Genomic DNA, 22,247 nt, shown 5'->3' with positions numbered 1-22,247 from the left:
CTTGCTTTCTTGCTTTCTTGACTGGTTGCTCTCACAATAATTTTTACTTTGGAAGATTATTGCTAATATAATAATACCATTTCTTCCATTAATATGTAATTTTCCATGTCTTCTTCCACTTGAAAATATTACCTTGGCTTCCATAAAGCCAAAACCAGCAAAGTCTCTGAGTAAATAGGTAAAAATCAGTTTGTAAAAGCTCACTGTACAAACAGAATTAAGTGTATATTAAGCATATTAATTAAGCATATTAATTCTCAATCCATGTGAAGCTGGCATGGACCCAAGTCAAGTAAAAGGTGTAGATGTTTGGTTCTTTACAGAGGTATAAAAACACCCCCTGATTCTGGGTTCCTCAGCTCTTTTTGTCACAGTGATAGAGTGTTTCCCGAATTTCTGAGATTTGAACAAAGAGGCACATAGTTCAGAAGGACTAAGTGTAGGGACATGGCTGGGCACCTGCTTTTCTTTGAGAGTTTGGGTTCCCAAGCCAGGACTGAAAAACTGATTCTTTTGGCTTCAGTGCCAGAATTTGGTCCTGAGGTAAGTGTCAGCTAGAATGTTTGGGAAGGACCGAGAGGAGTTTCTGTCCTCCTTGAAATCTTGCAGGAAAGTGAACTGCTGGAATTGCTTCCTAGCCTTTATGGTACCACAGAGCTTGGGGTGCTTGCCAAGGAATTGAAGATGTTCACTGTGGTGCTTTGAAGAAGCAGCTCTGGTATTTCTTGTGTCACGGAGCTGCCGTTGGTACAGAGCCCTGTGGTGTTCCTTCCTTTGTGTGGCTGCATCTTGAATCCCTGTGCTCACCCTCTGCTCAGAAGAGCAAGCAGGAAGAAACAGCATTTTCTCCTCTCCTGGTTAGAATGCTCAAACCTTGAAGTGATTTTGGGATTTTTTTTGTATTTTTTTACCTCAAATATAGACAAATTAATTTACGCCTTTTTGGACTGCAGATTCTGATTTGGACACCTTTATTATTTTAGGTAGTTCAGTTAATTCCTGTTTTAAGGGCCAATCTCCTTCGGCCCTCTTCCTGCAGCAGATTTCTGTGGATGTGGGGCCTGTGCCCTTGTGGAGCACTTTTAAACTCCTTATGGTCCTGCACAGGGGTAAGAATTGGTGTACAGTGATGTGTTGGCTGGGTCTGGGTGCAAAAGCACATTAGGAGAAACATTATTTGATGAGAGATTCACTGAGTGAAAGCATTGAAGTTTCTTTCTGCTCTGGAACAAGCACCAAAGCAAATGTTGGTTGCCGTTTTAAGACTCAGGCTGGAAAGCCCATGTACCCAGGAAGTGTCAGTAGTTTGTGTGGAGCCTGAGCCTTTGTTTTGAGCACGTTGTGCCTGTGTGGGTGAGAAGACCTGGCCAGTACAGAAGAGGCCAGAGTTACACAGTGTGCAGGTGAAGGGTGTGCTGTGCTGTCACTGCTGTGAAACTGCACCTCCTGAACACCACGGAGGCATTTTGGGTTTAGCATCTGTTTAACATCTGTTGCCTGGAATCCAGGCAGCAGCAAGAATAACAGGGAAGAGATGGTGTCATTGGGCATTTACAGGAAGCTGGGAGGTAGTGATGGAGACCTCTGCATCTCATGGGTGAGGAGGATGGAGGGAAGGGCAGTGAAGGAGTGCCTCACTTACAGACAGTGAGGAATTTAGGGAGAGGATAGGATGGAGAAAGTACTGGCATGAATCACAAGAAGTAGGAATTTGTGGTGGAGTGATGGTCAGGTAGATGGTGAAAGCAGGAAGCAGAGAAAATGAATGCCAGTTCTTCCAGTAGCTCGTGGTGAACTGACACTTCAGGCTGGTTAGGTCACAGCAGATCGGAGGCTGATGTGTTTGATAATAGCCTCAAAAGCACAGGAACAAGGGGCTTCTGAACTTCTCCCAGAGAGCTGGACAGAGAGTTCCATCATCTTATGGTGTGTATTGTGTGAGGAGAGAGGCAGTTTTATTTCTGCCAGCCCTTAGTCTCCCTTTGCCTCCTACATTAAAAAAAAAAAAAAAAATCCCTCTTAATTGCTGATACAATCTTTGCTACAAATTCATGAGTAGCAGAGGATGTGTGAAGGATGGGAGTGTACTGTAGTTAGAAGCTAGAGGGATGAAATGAGCAGGTGAGGTAATGAACATAATATTGGTGCAGGCACACCAAAAGTTGGAAAAGAAGCAACAGAAGAGAAGAAACTAAACTGTTGTGTGAAGGCAACACATAAAATATGACAAGATGAATAGGAAGGACATTTGTAGTAGACTGGCTGGGTGTATACTGAATAGATGGAAGGAATGCAATTTGGGTATTAATAACTCTTGCTTGAATTTTGTTGGGATTTTGTTACTCTGTTCTTGTTTTTGTGGCGTGGCAGAAGTTGACTGCCATCAGTCAAGCTATTTCTTGCATCTGAGGCTGAGAAGCACTTCGGCTCTTGGTTCTGAAAAAAAGCATTGGGTGAAGAGCTGTTCCTCTTAATAGTGGGCACTTCCAATGGAAGTGATTGACAGTGCTTGAGTAGTTGGGAGGTGATTTATGTCCAGTTGGATACCCCAATGACTTGTTAGTGCAGCTGTCTTTAAAATACAGGGGCCTTCTAGCTGAGCATCACACAAATACAGAACACCTTGGAAAATTATTAGTGTGCCACTGTTTTTCTTCTAGTTCAATGTCTGGCTATATTTCTCCCTCAGCTTCTATAAGGGACAAGGCCCAAGTGACTGCACTGGAGTCAAGACAATGCCCCAAGGGAGAGTTCCAGAGGTGAAGAGTTGGGAAAATTTGAACTAGAAAGTGGGGCAGATTTAGAAAATACTTGTTCTAGATTATGGGTTTAGATTCGTGTTTCGGACTAGTTTTTGTTTTGGTTTGGGTTTTTTTGTGTGTGTGTGTGTCAGTTTCCCTGATAAAGACTTAATGAGTGTAAATGTTAGTTGATGATGTAATTTGGAAAGGGTATGGTTCTTATGGAAACCTTGGGTAGAATATTGATGTTTTGTCTGTCTTTTGTGAAGGTATCACAGAAATGGGGAAATTTCTGCTTGTCGCTGTGAGAAATGTTTGGAGGGAGAAAATAGTATCTTCCACTTCTACAGAAACACAAGCAGAAACATGAAGCAACGTTTGGTTGCCTCTTGCTCATTCTGCACTTAGGAAAGTAGTTTGATTAAGTGCAAGGGAGTAGTACAAGTTTATGTTAGACTGCATTGTACCTAACTAGGTTTGCCTGATCTTAACTGTAATGCACATGTGGAAGTGGCAGATTTTGGATCTCAGTTTCACATTTTTGCAAGTATTTTAACTTTGTGGTCTTGTTAGTTTCTTTCGTTAAGAAAGTTAGAATCCTAGGTCATTATCCATCCAAGAAATTTGGATATTCTGTTCAAAAATTTTGGTAGAACATGATATTTGGTAATTTTTGAGAACTAATTTGTGATACTTATGGTACTTTGTCTTGGGGCAAGAATTTTGAAAATATTCACAGATCCAGGTTTGAAAACCTATGATGTTGTGCTCTGGAAACAGTTTACATTGATGATTTCAGTTCCCCAAGTGAGATAAGAGTGAACAAGTGACTGCCCAAGTATGAACATGAGGACATCAGAACTGGTGTGCATTTCAGATAATGAGCTCTCTATGTTTAACCTACCTTATTGAGCCTTGATGATTTGACCATTCTGTATTCCTCACCATCCAAGAGGGACTTGAGTGTAAACTTGTCTAGGCTTTGTCTTAATTTTTTTTTCAGAGATGATAAGGAAATCATATTTTCACATTCCTTTATGAGCTGCCTCTGTGTTTGTGAAGCCGTGGGGTTTTGAGAAAAGGGCCCAGAGTATTGGACCTCACACTACTCTTGTTCTGACCCTGGGTGTTTGGTCATCCAGAGTAGTATTGCTGGAATCCCACACTGAGGAACCCTGTATGAAATCAGGTTCATCTTAAAGTCATGAGGTGCTGTCTGTTAACTTCCATGCACCCAAAATTTCAGCTTTTCAGTGCATGGGCAGAGGCAACTTTCTTCACCTAATGCAAGTGAAATAACCTTTCTTCTTTACCTTCTACAGACACTGTGACTGATGAGAGTTAAAGGCCATGGATGAAGATGGGCTTGAATTGCAGCCGCACGAGCCGAATGCATTCTTTGATCCAACAGGTCTGTAAGGAGATAATATGTAGATAAGACTGTTCACATTAGATGCAATTGACTGTTGCTTATTCTGCCTTTGCTTAGAAGTGCTGTGCTGCATCAATGCTTTTGTATAGAGTAGTCACTTTTGAGTTTGGGTTGTTTTTATTACTCAGAGCAATATGAATGAGCTACTGTTCTTTCAGTCAAGTAATAGTTGTTTGGGTATTGGGGGAGAGTCTAAAAATTGCTAATCTTTTCCAGGAGAGAAAATCTTGTTCATCTTAATTATGTTAGCATCTTCTGAGAACTTGCTTTATCTACCTATCTTAGTAGCTCATAGGCTGTTATGCCGGTTTTACTGAATTGCAGTGTAGTGTAAAAGTAGAAGTGAAATAGAAGTAATTTCAGTTATTAACTACCTCATGTGAGACAGTTTTACAATTTAAGTGCTATTTTTAATTATGTTTTTCAGGAGCTGATGCAGCACATATGGATGGAGATCAGATTGTTGTGGAAGTACAGGAAACAGTATTTGTTTCAGATGTAGTCGACTCAGATATAACTGTGCATAATTTTGTTCCCGATGATCCAGACTCCGTAGTAATCCAGGATGTCATTGAGGATGTTGTTATTGAGGATGTTCAGTGCCCAGATATCATGGAGGAGCCAGATGTGTCTGAAACAGTCATTATTCCTGAACAAGTGCTGGACACAGACGTAGCCGAAGAGGTTTCTTTGGCTCATTGCACTGTCCCAGATGATGTTCTAGCTTCTGACATAACAGCAGAGACAATGTCTATACCAGAGCATGTACTGACAAGTGAGTCAATGCATGTACCTGAAGTTGGACACGTTGAACATGTAGTTCATGATAACGTTGAAGAAGCAGATATTGTCACTGATACTCTGGGAACAGATGTTGTTTCTGAGGAAGTCTTGGTGGCAGACTGTGCATCAGAGGCAGTGATCGATGCCAATGGAATCCCTGTGGAACATCAAGATGAGAAGGGCAACTGTGATGATTACCTTATGATTTCCTGTAAGTGTTTGGGTAAAGCTATGAAAATTCATATGATAAGGGCTTGAAATAGCTGAGGGAGGGCTTAAGACAGTACCCAAAACAGAGTTTCTGTATTTTTTATTGAAATGGAGATCTCACAAATGTACTCACATGGAGGGATTTTTAGGAACGTGTACCAGCTAAAAGTTCTGGTGAAGCTAATGGAGAGAAATACTGGCAAATGCATGTCTGATTATAAATTATTTCTGTAGCAATTTATAGCGTATGAACAAAAGAGTAAGAATTCTAGTAAGTCAGATGCCATATACTTAATGAGAACTGAAAGAAAATTAATGTGACAATGTTTAAAAATGCTTATATGTGCAGGTTATTAAGATGACTGCCAAGACATTAAGGAAACAAAAATATTTCATGGCTAAGAAAGAGTAAAAAAACATGGTTTCTGAAAATCCAATCCTTGTCTTGTTTTTTTGCTAAGCCCTCACCTCTTGCACCTCATTTATTGTTGGATACAGACAGCAGTATGGTTTTTTGATGCTGTTAGGATGTGTTTTCTTCTCTTGATTAAGCAAAGAACAGAGGTATTCAGCTAACAAAAAGAGTAGCTATTGCTGCTCATAGCTGGGAAGTGAATATCTGAATCTCCCTTAGGTACACTGGCACAATCGATTTGAATTGTATTTCAAAAGACTTAAATAGAGGGTGGAGAAAAATAGACCATATCATCAATCCTTCTACTGAGGATATCCATTTGTGTGATCTAGAGCTTACTCTAAGTGTGTTACTTATTATAGTGATTACTCAGTGCAACACCTAGGAACATCACAGTGTCACTGCTGAACATTTATTGTAGAAATAGAAAAGCCTTGTTAGGCTGGTTGTTTAATTGCCATTTCAGGCAATTCTGTTTTGTCTGGTGTTAAATGATTCCATTGATGAGGTTGTACTTTGTGCTCTGCTTCAATTGCCTTTTTTCTTTTCTTTTTTTTTTTTTTTTTCCTTTTTCCCCTCTTTTGTTCCTTCTTTACTTTTGGACACGTTTTTGAAATGTATAATAATTTGTTTTAATTTTATATTCTGTACTTACGAATTTTAATATTGCTTCTCCTTACCTAGGATCACTGCATTTCTTAATTTATCATCTCTTGAGTTCCTTGAGTAACCTTGTTGCAGCCATGTTTTGAGTTTATATGAGGTACAGTTAATTCTCTATTATCTGGGAAAACAATGAAATGGGATAATGCAAAATATGGATAACACAAAATACTGTAAATTAAACTGCAGGATTGTACTGAGGTGAAATAGGTCAGGGGTTCCGCTCTGAAATTGTATTGATCCAGACATAAATGCACTCTGTCCAGTGTGGTACAGATAAAACTTTCTGATTCTGGACCCAATTTAAATCAGATGAAAGCAGCTCAAATGCTTCTGCACCTTGCTGCATAGTTGGATAACCAACTGGATAATCCTTCTATGGATAATTGAGGCCTGATTCTGGTGGTGATCTTTACCTCTTCCATATCCCTGACTGTAGCTCTTCCAGGCTCAGGTGCTCCTGTCTCTGCTCACCCCTCCTGTGCAGGTTTTCCTCCTGCAACAGAGCAGGGCCTCTGGGGCTGCTGCCATGGAGCACTTTGCAAACCATACCTGTGTAAATGCACGTGAGAGGGTGGGTGGATGTGTGTCCTTTTCATCGCTGGCAGTGGCTGAACAAGGACAGAATGTCTTGGTAGAGGCCATTTTGGATGATCTCTACCTAGCTGGGAAGTCTTAGATGTGCCAGTTGTCAACACGTGGTGACTGGCAGGAAGCACAGGAATTTAGTTGTTCACTTGTGCTGGGGTACTCTCCGTTTTCAGTCATGTATTTCTGCATTTTCATACTTACTAATTAAATGCCTCTTGCAATGTGTTTTGTTTCGATTCAGAACCTTAAATAAGCTAGCATTTAAAATAATCGTTACACTACAAAATATGCATTCTTCCTATTTGTGTTTAATGTTCTGCAGTTCATTTTAAAGGGAAGTTCCCTACTACCACCTACTGTGTTTAAAGCCTGCATAACAAGTTCTTCTGGTTGTGAAGGCAGAGTCTGGTGCTTTTCCATCAAGTAAAGGCTGCCGTGCCAAACAGTCTCTTTGTTATATGAAAAATATTATTTGAATTAATTCTTTTGTTTGTTTGCATTTTTTTGTTGTTGTTGTTGGGGTTTATTTTGGTGTCAGCAGTTGATGTGTTCATTGATCTGATGCCTGTTTCAGTTCTTTAGTTGAACTTAGTTTTTTAAAGGTGGTAACATCAGCCAATCCAGTTTTGGATTTTTCGTCCTAACTTGTAAATTTGTGTTTGATTCTGGCAAACCTCTGTAACTGCAGGGGCAGATGTTGGAATGTAATCTTGTCTGCCATTACAGTAGCCAAATGTTGCTGCTTCACAGATTTGGGAGCTAGACTGTTTTTCAGAATGCCTTTGCCTGCCTTCTTTTAGATAGGCACTTGAAAAGCAGGGGATGACACTTTGTGTTCTTTCTGTCGTAGGTTTCTCCATCTGTTTTCTTCAGTGGAAGCTATTGGGAAAATCTTGCTTTTTCCCATTTTGTGTCTCTCCTTAAGCGTTTCCATGTTTGTTCTTAATGAGCTGAGTATACATTGATTTTCTTAAGATAATTTTCTCAGCTTTAACCTGAAAATACCTGTCTTGAAATGACTAATCTGTATGTACTTTTTTTTTAATGTTGTGTTTCTACCTTCTTTCTTGGTTTCGGACTGGTTTGTCTTTTCAAAGGGTTCAGTTCCTGTGGGTTTCATTCTGTGACTTTGCTTCAATGAGCTCAGTATTTTAATACTTCTTTTCCCAGTTAGATTTAATTTAGCTTTGGCTTTAATATGCCTTTGCTTTCTTCATTTTCAAGATAATGTTTCTTGGCACAGCTTTATATCACCAGTTACTTTTGAATGTACTTAATTTTTTTCTTGGATACTTTGTCTTTGCCCTCAAGATTCGTTTTTGTTCCATGGTAGATTTGGGGCACTTACAGCAGAGCAGCATCAGATATTCTTCAACAAAGAACGCAAACCTACTAGTTAGTAGCTCGAAAAAGATGCAAGGAGGTTTGATAAATCTCTTTTTTTGTTTGTTTTACATGTTCCATAACAAGCCAGTTCATGAGTTGGGTCAGGAAGGTATAAACTGTGCTGTGACTCACACTGTCACTATTGGGTAGCTTGGAAAATTGTTTCTCCATAAGTGAAACAGTAGTGGTGAGATTAACTGGTGTTTGTCAAAATAAAACAAACATCCTGCCTGTACTAACCAAGGATAGCAGTGCCTTGTGCCTGGCAATAAGGTGGAAATAGAAATTTCTTTTTTTTTTATTTGTCTGATTTCATTCCGTTTAGCAAAGGTAGACACATCCTCTGGCATTAACAGATTCTATAAGAAGAAAATTTGTGTCCTGATATACTCTGATTGCAGTAAAAATAGTTAGGCACAAAAGTATGACAAGAGGAGTCTAGAAAGAGTGAAGGGCAGCCTCACAAGGCTTAGACTGCAGCTTTAAGAAGTTAAATATTTGCTAATACAGGAGCTGCGTTATATGCATTCATTCATCCATCCATCCATATATCCATATCCTTGCTTTTCTCTGAGTTAGACATGTCTCTTGTTTGTTTTATCTCAATTAACAGTTTTCATTACAGGAACCAGAACCCAGGGTAACTCTCAGAGAGCAGAAGGTTTCACCTAGACCTATGAAAATTAATCTTTTCTCGTCCCTGTTGGGATGTTTAAATTGCAAGCAATGTATCTGATGAACAAAGCCATAAGGCTCATGCTTTTCCTTAGGGCCATCCAGTAGACTTCAAGTCAAGAAAGCAAAATGCTTTTAATTACTTTTTTAGCATAAATATCTGCCTATTTTTCCCTGGAGGTTGCTAAAGGAGCAGGAAATCACATTTTTCTTTACCAGAGGTAGAACTTGCTGCCATGTCTCTGTCTGACCACTGGAGTGGCACCAACAGTTGTTGCTGCTCAGGAGTTCACCGAGAGGGGTGATGGAAATAAGGGTTACCTTGTGCTGAGTGATGTCTCAGAGCTTAGTCTGGTTAGTGTGCTAGGGGCAGAGGACAAGGTTAGATCCCAGTTTGGAGCTCAGGAATTACACCTCTGCTGGATTACTGCCCTGGAGGAACCTTTAGATGCATAGGATATACTCGTGTGTAAAGGCAATGGATTAAAATGAAAATAGAGCAGATTTTTCTCACAGCTCAGGAAACCTGCTTTGCCATTCTGTGCATAAGAAATAACTGGATGGTAAAAATAACTTGTTCAGTGGACTAGGAATTGTCTGCTGTCGAGTGAAGTAGAACTAAAGTGTTTCTATCACAAATAACAAAGGGGAATACAGAGTGCTTTTAATCTATTTTAGAGAGAAGAGAATAGTTAGTAATGGCCATTTTTCATTAAGAATGCTTAAATAGGATTGTTTATTTTGTAAGCAGACAAGTATCCTATGATACACATGTTTTTAGCATCTAGGAGACCCGTGTGGGAACATAAAGGCTGACAGAATGGATGATTCTTGTCTAATTGCTCCATTGACACATTTTTAAGATCTGTTAAACTGATATAGAGAGACTTTTCCTTTGGTTGGTTGTTTTGGTGTGTTTTTAGCAGTGAGCAGTGGGTACTTGAAAAAGATAGAAGGTGTCTTTGTGCTTAAGTGAATTTTATTTTTTACAATCCTTTCATTTTCCTCATTAATCCCATGTAGAGGAGAAATGGTAGGAAAGCATAAGTTTTAACAGTTATGGAATCCTTTAAAAATAAAGGCAATTGTATTTGCATTTTTTAGTTAGAAGTAAAACACTATGATGGTACAAAGTCTTTATCTGCCTATCCATGAAATATTTAATATAAAAAAACTAAAAACAACTTCTTGGGGAAAGTGTAGGTATCATGGTTAAACAAAAGATGTTCTATTTAAGCAAATCAGAGTCTCAGCCTAACATTTATGCTTCTGTATGGAGAAACTGGTCCCAACAGGGTTTTAAATATGGGGTTTTTTATCAGAGCTTGTTTCTGTCCCCAGAATGCCATTGGATGTGTTTTAATAGAAGATCAATAATTAGGGATAGTAATAGAAGATTAATAATTGGGGATAATTGCTCTTTGGATGTTACTAGTTTGTTACATGATTTTTTAAATTTAATTTAGTATTTTGTAGGAAACAAATACTGTCATTGTGATAGAATACATAGAATCTGTTGTTACTGTTGCGTGTATCTTTTATCTCTTTGCTCTATTCTTTATTCCTTATTCTTTTTTTTACTTGTTGGTCTCTTTTTGTTGATTTCCTTGTAAAGTAAGTTAACTAGACAGATTTTATATATACACCACATCTTTCATGTTGTGTGACACCTTTCTCATCTGTTTGTGCTTTTAATAACAATTCTATAATTATCTTTATATGGAAGCAATTATTGGAGCACTGGAGAAGCACATATTTATTTAATTGTTTCTTGCAGCTCACAGTATGCAAAGAGCAGGCTGCTCTAATCAGTGAAGTCTGTGAAGAATTTTGGCAAACTAACCATAGACTGCATTCTTGCAATTCATGTAAAATAATACTGTGTCTAGTAATTTTTCTTTTTTTTTTTTTCTTTTTTAAACTCTGAGTTTTAGTCTGTATCCAGTTGTTTACAGAATTAAAGGTACCAGCTAGTACAGGGGGGAAAATCAGACATTTAAAGTTTTTAGTGTCCAGTTCATCTGATAAAATGGAGGCACAAGGTATGGCAGCACAGGTGTAATGCTAACCAGAATGTTCTAGCATGTGACTTGTGATTAGTTTAGTAATGCTCAGTGACGCTACTTAAAACAAAGTGGTCTTTTGGAAGCTTAACAATACTTTTAAGTGCCTTTTTAATTATGTGGGGGCTTTTTTGGTGGGTTGGTTTTTTGGGGGGTTTTTTTGTGTGTTTGTTAATGTCAAAGAGGAGTAATATGAGAGAATATCAGCCATGGATGGTATTTGTGGGACCCCTTGATGGGCTACGAATTTGAATGAAAAATAAAAATCATCAGAGTTCCAGCTTCAAACATTGATCAGTCAAGTATTTCTGAATATCATTTTCTGTGATTGTGAGACTGAGATACATGCAAGTGCAGAAACACAGGGCAAGTGTTAAATAGAAAGCAAATTTTATAAAATGCTACCAGAGCATCAGTGAATCAGTGTAAATAAAGGCTTGTGTAGCCATAGGACAAAACACCTTGGAAATGGTACTTTCTGTAATAGATATCCATTCTCTTGTTTGTCTCTTCCTTTGACTTTTATCTTTTTTCCTATCTTTTTCTTTCCACCCTGTTTTTCATCCTGTTACCTGTTTGTTACTATACTCCAAATATTACTGCTTTACAAGCCCATCAGGGACTTTCGTTTTCAAAGTATTACTGCCTGTCAAGAGTGAATTTTTTTCCTTTTGGATGAGAAAAGTTGGCCTCATACCTCCTACACATCAGTTTCCTTACAGTTTAATGGCTCTGTTAAAAAATATTTAAACCAGTTGTTATATTTTTAAAAAATGTTGAATATAAAGGGAATTCAAGGATAAAAAAACTCTGAATTATATAACAATTTTTTAAAATTATGTTGGATAAAATAATAGTTTGAATCTTGGAGAACATATTTCAAAGCATAAATAGAGCATGTTTTTAAGACCTGAAATTCTTCTGTTGTGTCAAAGTTATCAATGGATACTTCCATATATAAATGGAAGCAAAAAACTCTGGTTTGGTTAAAAGAAATGGGCCTGTTTCACATGCACATAGGTTTGTTTTCTCTCTGATTGGTTCAGCCATGATATTTCTTCCTTGGTGGGTATGTTACAGCATCAGTTGATCTTGGTGGCAGACTTCCCTTTTGGCTTCAGACGTATAAAGTCAGTCTACACTGATTTGAAAGCCTTCCAAGTACATGTACCTGACACTGGAAACAGCCAAGTTAAAGGAGAATAATGACATAAACGTAATTTAGGAACAAAAGCAAGTTTTCTTTTTAGTCAGAGTTCCAATGACATTTGGTGTATCATGGATATGACAAAGAGGTCCTGAAAGTCTGTTAGTAACTGAATATACACATTGTGGAGCTGCATTGTTAATGTGATTCAAAAGAACATCTTAAGGTTTTTACTTTTAAATGCTTTGGGGTTTCAGCTACAAGTTGTCATGTTATCCTGTGACACAAAGTAATTTTTTAAACATCCTACTTGAAATAATCTGTATGGTGGCCGTTGATCACTAACTTGGCATTCGAGTATTGACTGTTTTTTCTACTGTTCTTTTGGTGAGGAGAGAGACTAATTTATGTTAGTGCTTCATAATTTAATGTTACTTGTATTTTTGTGAGTGATGATGCCTGATTGGGAAATTGTACTTAAATATAGTTGCGTTTGATCCATGAGACAGAACATGTGCTAGTTTATCTAATTTAAAGGCTAATTTATTGACTTCATGGCAGGAAAATAATAGTAATAACATTCTGAACTTTTCTAATAGTATGCATTTAAATAAATTTAAGAGTTGCAGTTACTGAGTAGTAAAGCTATGATTTATTTATGAGGGTAGTTCAATGAGTGCTAGTAAAGTAAGCATACTTTGTGAAGTATTTGATATGTGCTAGGCATGGCAGTTAAAAATTCTTCACCAATTACAGGACAGTTCTTAGACTTCTTTTATTATAAATTCCATGTCTTTTTGTCATGAACTGAAGTCATGCATGACTCTCATGGAGTGACGGTAAAGTCACAAATCACAAAAGTGTGCTGTCATGTTAAGAATTCTTAAATAATCTCAACACTGGAGAAACTTCTGGGGCTTCTGAAAATTGGAAGATTCTCCAAATGTCTTGAGATACTGGATTTGATTTTTGTGAATGTACACTTACTATTTTTTTCTTGAAAACCTATTCTTGGTAGAGTAAGATGGGGGTGGAGGTGCCCATGTACAGTATGTCTCAAAAATCCAAATGTGCTCCTCGTAAAGCTGGCTGTCAGCCAGGGATATGTGGGAGCCTGGGCAAGTTCTGGCAGTTCAGGCTGGAGTGTGGTGTGGGTGCCCTTCTGGAGGCAGGAGAGCCAAGTTTTGGAGTGCACAGGGCCCTGGCAGGAAGGGCACCATGGACAGTGCTGCAGTGGCAGGGCAGTGCTGGAGTGCTGTGCTCCATTCCCCAGCTGTGGAGGGGATGAGAAAAATAAAGGGGTTTCTTCGTGGAGTTTGCATTCCAGTTTCCTCTCCAGGCAGCTGAAAAAGCATCAGTGCCAGCGCTTTGCTGGCAACCAGGTCTGACAGACAGCAGTAGTACCACTTTCATTAGAGACAGGGTTGAGCAACAGATAATGCTTTTGAAAAGAACAACTACTAGCTTATTAGTTGTGAAGAAGAAAGCAATTAAAACTGAGAATAAATGAAATTCTGCCACAGAGTGAAGTACTGATGTGTACTTTCTTCCTACCCTCATCTTGCTGCAGATCAGAGTTTCCTTATTAGCATTGCCTAGTGTGGTGCTCATGTTTCTAGTTCTGTCACTGCAGCATTCTTGTACTTCCCCCTTAACTAGAAGATAACAGCTTGAATTTGTTTTTGTGTTTGTGGTCACTGTTTTCAAGGATATGAAAAAAATAATAATGGGTAGGTTCTTTATCACAACTTTTTAATTTTAAATGGCTTCCAGATTTGAGTAATAAATTAATAAACTCTTTCATATATGTCTGTCTGCATATGACTGGGTAATTGTAATAACTTGTTTTTGTAGTGGATGATGCTGGTAAGATAGAACACGAAGGTTCTGCTGAAATTACCATGGAAGCAGAGTCAGAAAGTGGCTCTTGTAAAGTGGATGGCATTTGTCCAGAAGTCATCAAGGTCTATATATTCAAAGCAGATCCTGGAGAAGACGATTTAGGTAAAATACGCTTGTTTGAGAATACTCCAACCTGACACTTGAAATTTTGCATGAGACTGTGGTTTCTCTCAAGTGGTCTATAAAGACCTGGGAGTCTGATATTAAAGAGTGACAAATTTCCAATTTTTTGTGGTTTAGCATAGACTTTGGTCAAGTGTATTTAAAGTATTTTGCTCTGGTCTTCCTAATTAGGGGGCACAGTAGACATTGTGGAGAGCGAGCCAGAGAATGACCATGCAGTTGGATTGCTCGATCAAAATAGCAGTATTCGTATTCCAAGGGAGAAAATGGTTTACATGACTGTAAATGATTCTCAGCATGAAGACGAAGACTTAAGTAAGTAGGTGGCTTTCCTTTGGGAGCAGGGATTTTCACTTTCAGCAGTGCATCATTCCTATAATTTTTTTTTACTTCTTTTTCTCTTAGATGTTGCAGAAATAGCTGATGAGGTTTATATGGAAGTGATTGTAGGAGAGGAGGATGCTGCAGCAGCCCATGAACAGCAAATTGATGACACCGAAATTAAAACTTTCATGCCTATAGCTTGGGCAGCAGCTTATGGTAAGTAATCCTCAAAAGAATTCTTCCTGGTGACACTGCAGCAAAGTGTCAGGGATTGGTTTTTGGAGTGTAATGTAGAGTATTTGTGCTTTTGTGTTTGTTTTTAGAGTTTTAGTTTAAAAATGGTTTTTTAGCATAATAAGCCTTAAAAAGAAAGGAAGAGGGAAGCTGTAAGGCAGGCTTCTTGCTCCTATTTGACAGGTGTTTTCCTTCATATTTTCATGATGTGAAAGGGGAAACACAAGAGCTTGCAGCTAAAAAATTGCATCTCAAGTACATCTGTCTCTTACAGTTTTAGGACAGAGTGAAAGCTGCCTTGGGAGTAGAACTGAATATTTTTACTGGGGGAGGGGACAAAGAAAAGTCAGATGGGAACATGTAAGATTCAGCTTAGCAGTGAAAAGCAACACTGAGCTCTAGGTTGATTTAAGTGCTTTCTAGAAGGGCCATATAAATATGTGATTTCACTAATGGCAATGATTAATTGATTAATGAAAAGAGGTTGGAAGGAGACATGTTAAAATTGTAGCAGAACCTTGAGAGTATTTCCAGCAGGCAGAACCATTTTTCTTGATCAACGGTATCTGAACACCAGCTGGTGCACAAACTGATTTCCAAAACTTTTGTAGGCTTAAGACCAGAATTTCATCTGAAAAAAATGTTTCTGTATTACCCCTTTCTCCTTCTAATCAAAACAAAAGTAATGGAGTAGAGGATAAAACTTACATGTCTACGTGATGTGGTGATGGTACCAGCAGACAATCGTGCTGGTAATACAGTGGGGGCTGGAATCTTGGACATAAGTCAGGAAGAGCAAGATTTCAAGGAGCAGTGTGTGTTTAAAAGTTACTTAGGGGATGGATGGTAGAGCTCCCAAAGCCTTATCTTAAGCCATATACTGGTGAGCAGAGTTGGAGTGAGACAGAAATGACATAAGCCAGTCTGAGTGGGAATTAAAAATGAAATTGAGTGAACTTGAAACAAGTTGCATACTAAATATTCAGTGATTTTGGAGAAGGGGGAGAAAACTGAGCAGAATGTCTTAAAAACAGTGAGATGGAATGGAAAGAATTTAAGAATTTAGGAAACAGTGGAGTGGTTGCACTGTCAGCAGAAAGCAATCTAGTGTGCAGGGTGAGAGATAGTGGGGACAGGGAGAAATTAAGCATGAAGGCCTGAAAATGGCAGAGGAACACTTGAGCTAGCATATAGATGGGAATCTTCAGGCTCTGCACATGCCTGTGCCTGGTTCTGAGGCTCCTTACATTAATCAGGGATATTAATTTTCAGCACTTTATGAAAGGAACATCTATTGAGCATCTTGGACTTTCTTCCACTTGAGTCTCCTGTCGTATTTGTGTGCTTTGCTTTCACTAGGAAATGTTGGCTTTTATTGATTCAAGTAAATACTTGACCACAAAATTTATTATTAAAGTGCACTTATGCCCTTAAATCACCAGTGTTAAACTGATTGCCAATAAATACGTTCTCCAATGTATTTGTAATTTTCATGTTTGTTTTACATACAGTGATACCATTTGTGTATTAAACACAAAGCCCTGTGAGCCAGAGGCTGTTTCTTTCTTTATGTTACACAACACTGAACATGCTCTTTGTTCCCAGTAGAAAGAATTTGTAAGTCCTAAAGCATCAGGTGTATAAATAGTAAGTAGTGTACTTTGTGTGCCACTTTATGGGCTGTTCAGAAGAATTCTCTGATTACAGCTCCAGTTCAGAAGCTTGGTGTGTGACAAACTTCAGTCAGGTGCATTCAGACATTCACAGAAATGAATGAGAGCTCACACACAAATGTATTTCAGGACTGAGAAGAAAATCTGGCACAGTAAATGTTGCGATGTGATATTTACTAATGTTAAACATTTTGGGTGTAATTAGTAACCAAAGAGATGCAAACAACGCTGCATTTGAAGGAGAATTCTGTGTGTAATGGAAAGCCATTAATTCCTGTACATCGTGTGCTCCTGTAAAATTAGTTTAACAAAGCTAATGTCCATAATACCAAACATAATTCCTAAGCTACATAATGAGACATTTTGCAACCTATGCTGTACATGATTACAGTTTGATTAAATGTCCAGATATTGGTTTATCATTTCTGTTGCTACCATTGTAGAATTTGTGCTCGAATTGCCTGTAGTGTTGGTAGGTAACTGTTTAACTTCCCTTGGTAGGTAATAATAACGATGGCATCGAAAGTCGGAATGGCACTGCAAGTGCTCTTTTGCACATAGATGAGTCATCTGGACTTGGGAGACTGGCCAAGCAAAAACCAAAGAAGAAGAGGAGGCCTGAGTCCAGACAGTATCAGACAGGTTAGTGTGTGGTGCCTGGCTCTACTCTCATTCCTCCAGGCACTTGCCCATAAACAGATGCATGTGGAGTGTCTTGTAAAAAGAGGGATTTGGGGAATTACTTGGTTGGCAGCACTTCTGCTTTATAAATAAGTGCATATTTTATTTTACAAATTTTAAATACGTGGGTGATTTGGGTTGTTGCAGGTATTTTAAAGAAAACCGTCTCTGACATAGGAAAAAAATTAGTATCAGAGCAAAAAGTTAAAAACCTAAAACTTGCCACACCAGTTTTAATGTTTAATGTAACATTTTTAAAGGTGATGTTAGATTAATGATGTTCTGTAATAGTGCCTTTTAAAAACCCTTTTTGTCTTTATTGAAAATATATAGAACAATATATTTGATTATATCAGGTCAGTAGGTAACTGGAAAGTCAGAACATTGTACATTAATGTTTGGTAGTGTAACTTCCATAACCTTTTCTGTTTTAATGGTGAAATAAATTGCCTTGATGGTCATTCCTATCTTTTTGCTTTCATCTCTAAGAACAGAAGTGCTCTATGGCATTATTTGTTTTCTGCTGTTAAGGTCAGAATACTTATTTGTTGTGATGTAGTTGAAAAAGCACACAACTGTTTCCTTTAGTAGTCTTGCCTTAAATAATATTAGAAGTTTCTTTCCAAATTCGGACTTAACCGTAGGAGTTCTGTTTTATTTAGCCCTTAGTAAACTCTGCAAATTAAAGTTGGCTTTTTCTATTTCCAGCTAGTCAGTTCTCCTTATAAAACATTTTCGGAAAAGACAGCTTTTTTAAGGTGCCTAGGCAAATTCGGGGTAAACAAATCAGGCTGATGGATGAGTGCAAATAATTTCCAAAGCTTTGAGGCTTCTGTATGTGAAACATGCTCATATTGATTCCTGCTTGGTACCTCTTCAGATTGTAGCTGTGACAGATGGTGTAAGAAGGAGGTGTTAGTTTGGGGGCATGTGAATTGTAGTCAGTGGTAGGTGATTAAACTGCCAGATTAAACTTTATCTACAGATTTGTGGAGAGTCAAGAGAAGATCATGTGCTTTGCTTACTAGATCATACTCAGTTTAACAAGCTGGTTGCTGTTCTTTGTACCAGCCATTGGTTTCTTCATGTATTTAATATGTGAACTCAGAGTGCTTTAAAATAGAATTATTTGAGGTGAAGAACATTTTTTGTTGTCTCCATCAAAAAACAGTGTTTCCTTTCTCTTAGTAATAAAAAGGAGTGAAAGTAGTAATTCTGTCAGTTTCTTCTGCCTAACTCAGTAACAATCTGGTTTATTGTATAGTAAAGTGTACGTGTCTGGTCTTACTCAACAATTCATCTTATTGTTAACATCTGACATTTATTGAAGTGTAGCATTGTTGTATAATATTGATAAGGGGTTTTCTTGTTGCTTTTCAGCAATAATCATCGGCCCCGATGGTCATCCTTTGACAGTCTACCCCTGCATGATTTGTGGAAAGAAATTTAAATCTAGAGGTTTCTTGAAAAGGCACATGAAAAACCACCCAGAGCACCTTCTTACTAAGAAGAAATACAGATGCACAGACTGTGATTACACTACGAATAAAAAAATAAGTTTACATAACCACTTGGAGAGTCATAAGCTGACCAACAAAACAGAAAAGCTTATTGAATGCGATGAGTGTGGGAAAACCTTCTCTCATGCGGGAACTTTATTTACTCACAAGATGGTGCACAGGGACAAAGGAGTTAATAAAATGCACAAGTGCAAATTCTGCGATTATGAGACAGCAGAACAAGGGTTGCTGAGTCACCACCTTTTGGCTGTCCACAGCAAGAACTTTCCTCACATTTGCGTGGAGTGTGGCAAAGGGTTTCGCCACCCGTCGGAGCTCAAGAAGCACATGCGGATCCACACTGGTGAGAAGCCCTACCAGTGCCAATATTGTGAATACCGATCTGCCGACTCTTCCAACTTGAAAACCCACGTAAAGACTAAACACAGTAAGGAAACGCCTTTGAAGTGCGATATTTGTTTCCAGACTTTTTCAGATACCAAAGAGCTACAGCAGCATACACTTATGCATCAAGAAAGTAAAACACATCAGTGTTTGCATTGTGACCATAAGAGCTCAAACTCAAGTGATCTGAAACGACACATAATTTCAGTCCACACAAAAGACTATCCTCATAAGTGTGATATGTGTGATAAAGGCTTTCACAGGCCTTCGGAACTGAAAAAACACGTGGCGGCTCACAAGGGTAAAAAATTGCACCAATGCAGACATTGTGACTTTAAAATTGCAGATCCGTTCATTTTGAGTCGCCACATACTCTCAGTTCACACAAAGGATCTTCCATTCAGGTGCAAGAGATGTAGAAAGGGCTTTAGGCAGCAAAATGAGCTGAAAAAACACATGAAAACACACAGTGGCAGGAAAGTTTATCAGTGTGAGTACTGTGAGTATAGCACTACAGATGCCTCAGGCTTCAAACGGCACGTGATTTCCATTCACACAAAAGACTACCCTCACCGGTGTGAGTATTGCAAGAAAGGTTTTCGAAGGCCTTCAGAGAAGAACCAGCACATTATGCGACATCATAAAGATGTTGGGCTGCCTTAAAGTCTCTTTCACAGACTTATGGCTGGAATTATAAAGGAAATTTGCATTTCGGGCAGTTAGCTTATTTTAAAGCCAATCACCTGCGATCACACACACACACACACAAAAAAAAAAACAACAAAAAAAATACTGTGCATTTGATTTGTTGCTGTATAAAAATAGGATTATTGCTTCTAGTTGACTTTTATACCTTTTGTTCAATAGCGTGTTCTGAATTCTATTCAGTTTGTTTAATAAATGAAGAAAAGATGGCAACAATAAAGTTGCATTTAATAAAGTAAACCCTGTCTCTTACTGAATTTTTCAACCGTAATAGTTTATTTAAATATATTTATCTTACTGACCTCGTTGATACTCACAGTGTCCATGTTAATGCAGTTTTGTCGTGAATTTTAAAAATACGAAATTTCTCTTGATAAAATTGTCAGAGTGTGTATAAAATGGGGAATTGTCATGTTGACAGTAAAGTCACTAGGGCCCACCTGATTGTCTTGTTTTAACTATACAGACTTCGTGGCAGGTTAACTATTTTCCAGTTGAGAAGTTACAAGCCTCACTTCGTGTTTTCATTCTGGTTTCAGAGAGAAAAATATTTAAAAAATGGTTTGGGCAGTTTTTATCTTTCCTGGGCAGATTTAAAAGTATGCGCAAATATTACGTTTATTGTTCTGTGCTTCTTTGTCTTTGAAAGGTTTTGTATGTTACAAAAGAGTTGGTTTTTTTACGCTTTACTCCTGTCTTAATGTTGGAAACGTAAAATACTCTTGTTCCATTTGCAGAGTTAACAATAAGTCATAACTGTCTGTATGTGCTGGTAAATTGTACCTCAAACTTCATGCATTTATGTATGTTGGTATTTATTTGAAAGAGCAGTTTGTGGTTCAAGTCACATTTTTATTGTTAGTTGTTTTAGAATAAAATTTAAGACCAAGAGGTGCCTCAATTTTGGAAACCAGATATTTACAGTGAGAGCTTAAGATGGGAATGGAGCGGAGCAGATGAGTTCATAAGGAGTAGAGATGTTGTAATGTAGATATGCTTAATAAGAAAAGTAACTTACGGTAGATGCAGTTGTGTTACTAAACTGAGTGTTTTTCCTGAGCCATTAGTAGCTGTGTTCAGCTGCTGTTTATTAATTAGTACAGTATCCAGAATTAACCCAGTTCTTTTAATCTGTTTATAAACAGCTGGGAGAATATTACAATTATTAGATGCAATTTTGCCACCTGAAGACTATTATAAAGTAGCGCCATATCATTTGCTAATTGCCGCATAAATGCACCAAGCACAAAGTCACGTACTTTAACAACAACTGTGGAGCAAAAAGCCCAAACCACTTTAATTACAGGCCAGATTTTAGGACCTGGCCCTGCTCCCTTTGCTCAGATTCCCACCCCAGCCACTGTTTGATGATGGATTGCAGAATTTGGTCCCGGCTGCCTGCCAGATTAGGATAGATTTGTAACCAACAATTCACTAATGGCTTCAGAGCCTGGGCCAGTGTTAATTCCTGTTTCTAGGCAGTAGAATTTCCAGTTGAAATCAAACAGGAATTTTAGTGATGGTTTCAAGTCTGGGGTCATAGAGGGACAAAGGTTTCCTTTTTGGATGTGCATCTTCTAGGCCTGTTGTATTTTGTCTTGTTACCAAGCCCTGCCCCTACTGCTCATCCCTCCTGTCTCACTGTAAGCTGAAATACTTGTCTGTAGTGTGCAGTCCAGGAGAGTCCAATGCCATGTCACTACCTGTGTTGTAGGATGTTTTCTCTTTCTTTGCCTGCTTGCAGTGCCCCCAGACTTGCCCAGTGTGCTCTTGTGTAATATTGCTGCTAGCAGGCCATGCCCCTTTAGCGTGTAATACCTGGCTGTGCTGCGTTGTGCCTTCCTTGAATCCCCGCTGAAGCCATGGGTTCCCTACATGGCTCTGGTGTCCATTGCCTACTGATGCCAAACCAGATGCAGTAGAACCCACCAGAGATTTCCCACTCGCTTCTTGCAAAGTACCTGCCTGTGACTACTTTTTTTTCCTCTCTTATGTTCAAGCATTTTCTAACTGGAAACCTGGAAATTGTACAAAATCTGCATAAATTCCCATAGTAGTGCTGAGGATTTTAGCCATTTTGAACTTTATTTTTTTAAATAAGCTGAAAGACAAAGAACACAATTTTATGCATTTTCTTTCTCTTATGTAGCCTGGAATCATACACACTTTTTTTTTCCAAGCACAATGTTGAAACTTTTTTTTTTTTTTAATAATTAAGGGTTTGGTCAAGTGGATTTTGTAAAATGTATTTGTCTGTATAAAGAGAAAATGAAATTATAGTTATTGTTAATGTACTGACATTAGTTACAGGTTAGTTTTAATTCTTAAATAATTTGCTTAGCAAATGCTATAAAATGGATGTTTCAGTTTAATGTTTAAAAAAGGTACAGATTTTTACAAGGACATAATATAAATTATTGTTCTGTAGAAAATACCCTGTTAAATATTGTATACGTCCTTCCCTCTGTACACTTTGTAAAAAAGACAAAAGAAAAAAACAAAATACATAGAACCATATAGGGATGTGTGACATTATTGTAATTGTGTACTTGATAATAACGTGAAAAAATAAAATTCAAAATATTTTCCTTTTAA

The 22,247-nt window shown here is 38.1% G+C and overlaps 1 protein-coding gene across 4 annotated transcripts in view; it reads left to right on the top strand.

Annotated features, from left to right (window-relative positions):
- Positions 1-22,247, top strand: part of ZFX (zinc finger protein X-linked) — a 24,168-nt gene extending 1,921 nt beyond the window's left edge. For 3 of the 4 annotated variants that reach the window (XM_085050311.1, XM_085050320.1, XM_085050329.1), the window contains exons 2-8: positions 4,064-4,152; positions 4,601-5,167; positions 13,961-14,110; positions 14,303-14,446; positions 14,537-14,671; positions 16,864-17,004; positions 18,424-22,247. In XM_085050311.1, the coding sequence (XP_084906437.1) occupies positions 4,092-4,152; positions 4,601-5,167; positions 13,961-14,110; positions 14,303-14,446; positions 14,537-14,671; positions 16,864-17,004; positions 18,424-19,610 (2,385 nt within the window). In that variant the 5' untranslated portion in view covers positions 4,064-4,091 and the 3' untranslated portion in view covers positions 19,611-22,247. The remainder of the gene's footprint in view (positions 1-4,063; positions 4,153-4,600; positions 5,168-13,960; positions 14,111-14,302; positions 14,447-14,536; positions 14,672-16,863; positions 17,005-18,423) is intronic. The other variant, XM_085050337.1, reaches the window with a different exon arrangement.

The sequence above is a fragment of the Lichenostomus cassidix genome, chromosome 1 (genome assembly GCF_008360975.1).
Source record: "Lichenostomus cassidix isolate B80296 chromosome 1, HeHo_3.0, whole genome shotgun sequence".
NCBI classification, from domain to species: Eukaryota; Metazoa; Chordata; class Aves; order Passeriformes; family Meliphagidae; genus Lichenostomus; species Lichenostomus cassidix.
The sequence above is the reverse complement of the archived record's forward strand: the minus strand, read 5'-3'. Positions and strand labels throughout refer to the sequence as shown.